This window comes from Crocodylus porosus, unplaced genomic scaffold (genome assembly GCF_001723895.1).
Source record: "Crocodylus porosus isolate Cpor-Errol unplaced genomic scaffold, CroPor_comp1, whole genome shotgun sequence".
Classification (NCBI taxonomy): Eukaryota; Metazoa; Chordata; order Crocodylia; family Crocodylidae; genus Crocodylus; species Crocodylus porosus.
The window spans coordinates 73,898,950-73,899,938 of NW_017728909.1; the positions used below are offsets into that span (position 1 = coordinate 73,898,950).

The 989-nt window shown below is 67.9% G+C and overlaps 1 protein-coding gene across 1 annotated transcript in view; it reads left to right on the top strand.

The window, feature by feature from the left end:
• Positions 1–641: 641 nt before the first annotated feature.
• The window catches only part of CAMK4 (calcium/calmodulin dependent protein kinase IV), a 329,227-nt gene continuing 328,879 nt past the window's right edge, over positions 642–989 (top strand). Inside the window, exon 1 of the mRNA XM_019532473.1 lies at positions 642–965. Within this exon, the coding sequence (XP_019388018.1) occupies positions 787–965 (179 nt within the window). The 5' untranslated portion in view covers positions 642–786. The remainder of the gene's footprint in view (positions 966–989) is intronic.

Consider the following 989-nt stretch of genomic DNA (forward strand, 5'->3'; position numbering starts at 1 on the left):
TACATAGGAAAATAGGCTGAGGGGGGATTGAATAGCAGCCTTCAACTACCTGCAGGAGGGTTTGAAACAGGATGGAGCCAGGCTGTTCTCAGTGGTGGCAGGTGACAGAACAAGGAGCAATGGTCCCAAGGTCCAGCAAGGGAAGTTTAGGTTGGATGTTTGGAGAAAGTTTCCCAGGAGGAGGGTAGTAAAGTACTGGAAGAGGGAACCCAGAGAAGGGGTGGGAGCCCCCTCCTTGAAGGTTTTTAAGTGGGGGTAGACACTAGACAACGCCTTGGCTGGGGTGATCTAGCGGGGGCGGGTCCTTCAGCGCAGGGGCTGGGCCGAGGTGACCTCCGGAGGTCCCTGGCAGCCCTCGTGCTCCAGGGGTGAGCGGTGTCACCCCTCCGGAGCTCGTGACAGCGGCGGAATTTGCTGCGCTGTTCGTGGCGGAGCCGAAGAGGGGTGCAGGCGGCGAGCTGGCATGGCCGGGGGGGCCGGCGCAGGCTGATCCCCGCGGGGGGGGACGTGCTGGCGGTTGGCTCCGCTCGGGCAGGCGAGGAGGGTTTTAGGACGCCCGGGAGGAAGAGGAGGAGGCGGTGGGCGCTGCCGAGCGCCGCGCGCATTAGGGCCCGGGGCGGGCGGGCGGGAGGCAGGTGCCGCGGCGGAGCCGGGCCGCGGTGGCAGGCAGGCGCTGAGGGAGGGAAGGAGGGAGGACGGCGGAGGGGGGCGGGCAGCTCTAGCTGCCTTCTCGCTCTGCTCTTGCAGCCGCCGGGGAGGCGGCGGCGGCGAAGCAGCAGCCCCGACATGCTGAAAGTCACCATGCCCTCGCCCTCCTCCTCCTCTTCCTCCTCCTCCTCCGCCGCCTCGTCCTCCAGCGCCTCGGCCGCGGGCAGGGGCGCGGGCGCCGCCGCCGAGTACTGGATCGACGGCTCCAACAAGGACACCCTGGCCCACTACTTCGAGCTCGAGTCCGAGCTGGGACGGTAAGGACCGGCGGGCGGGGGGTC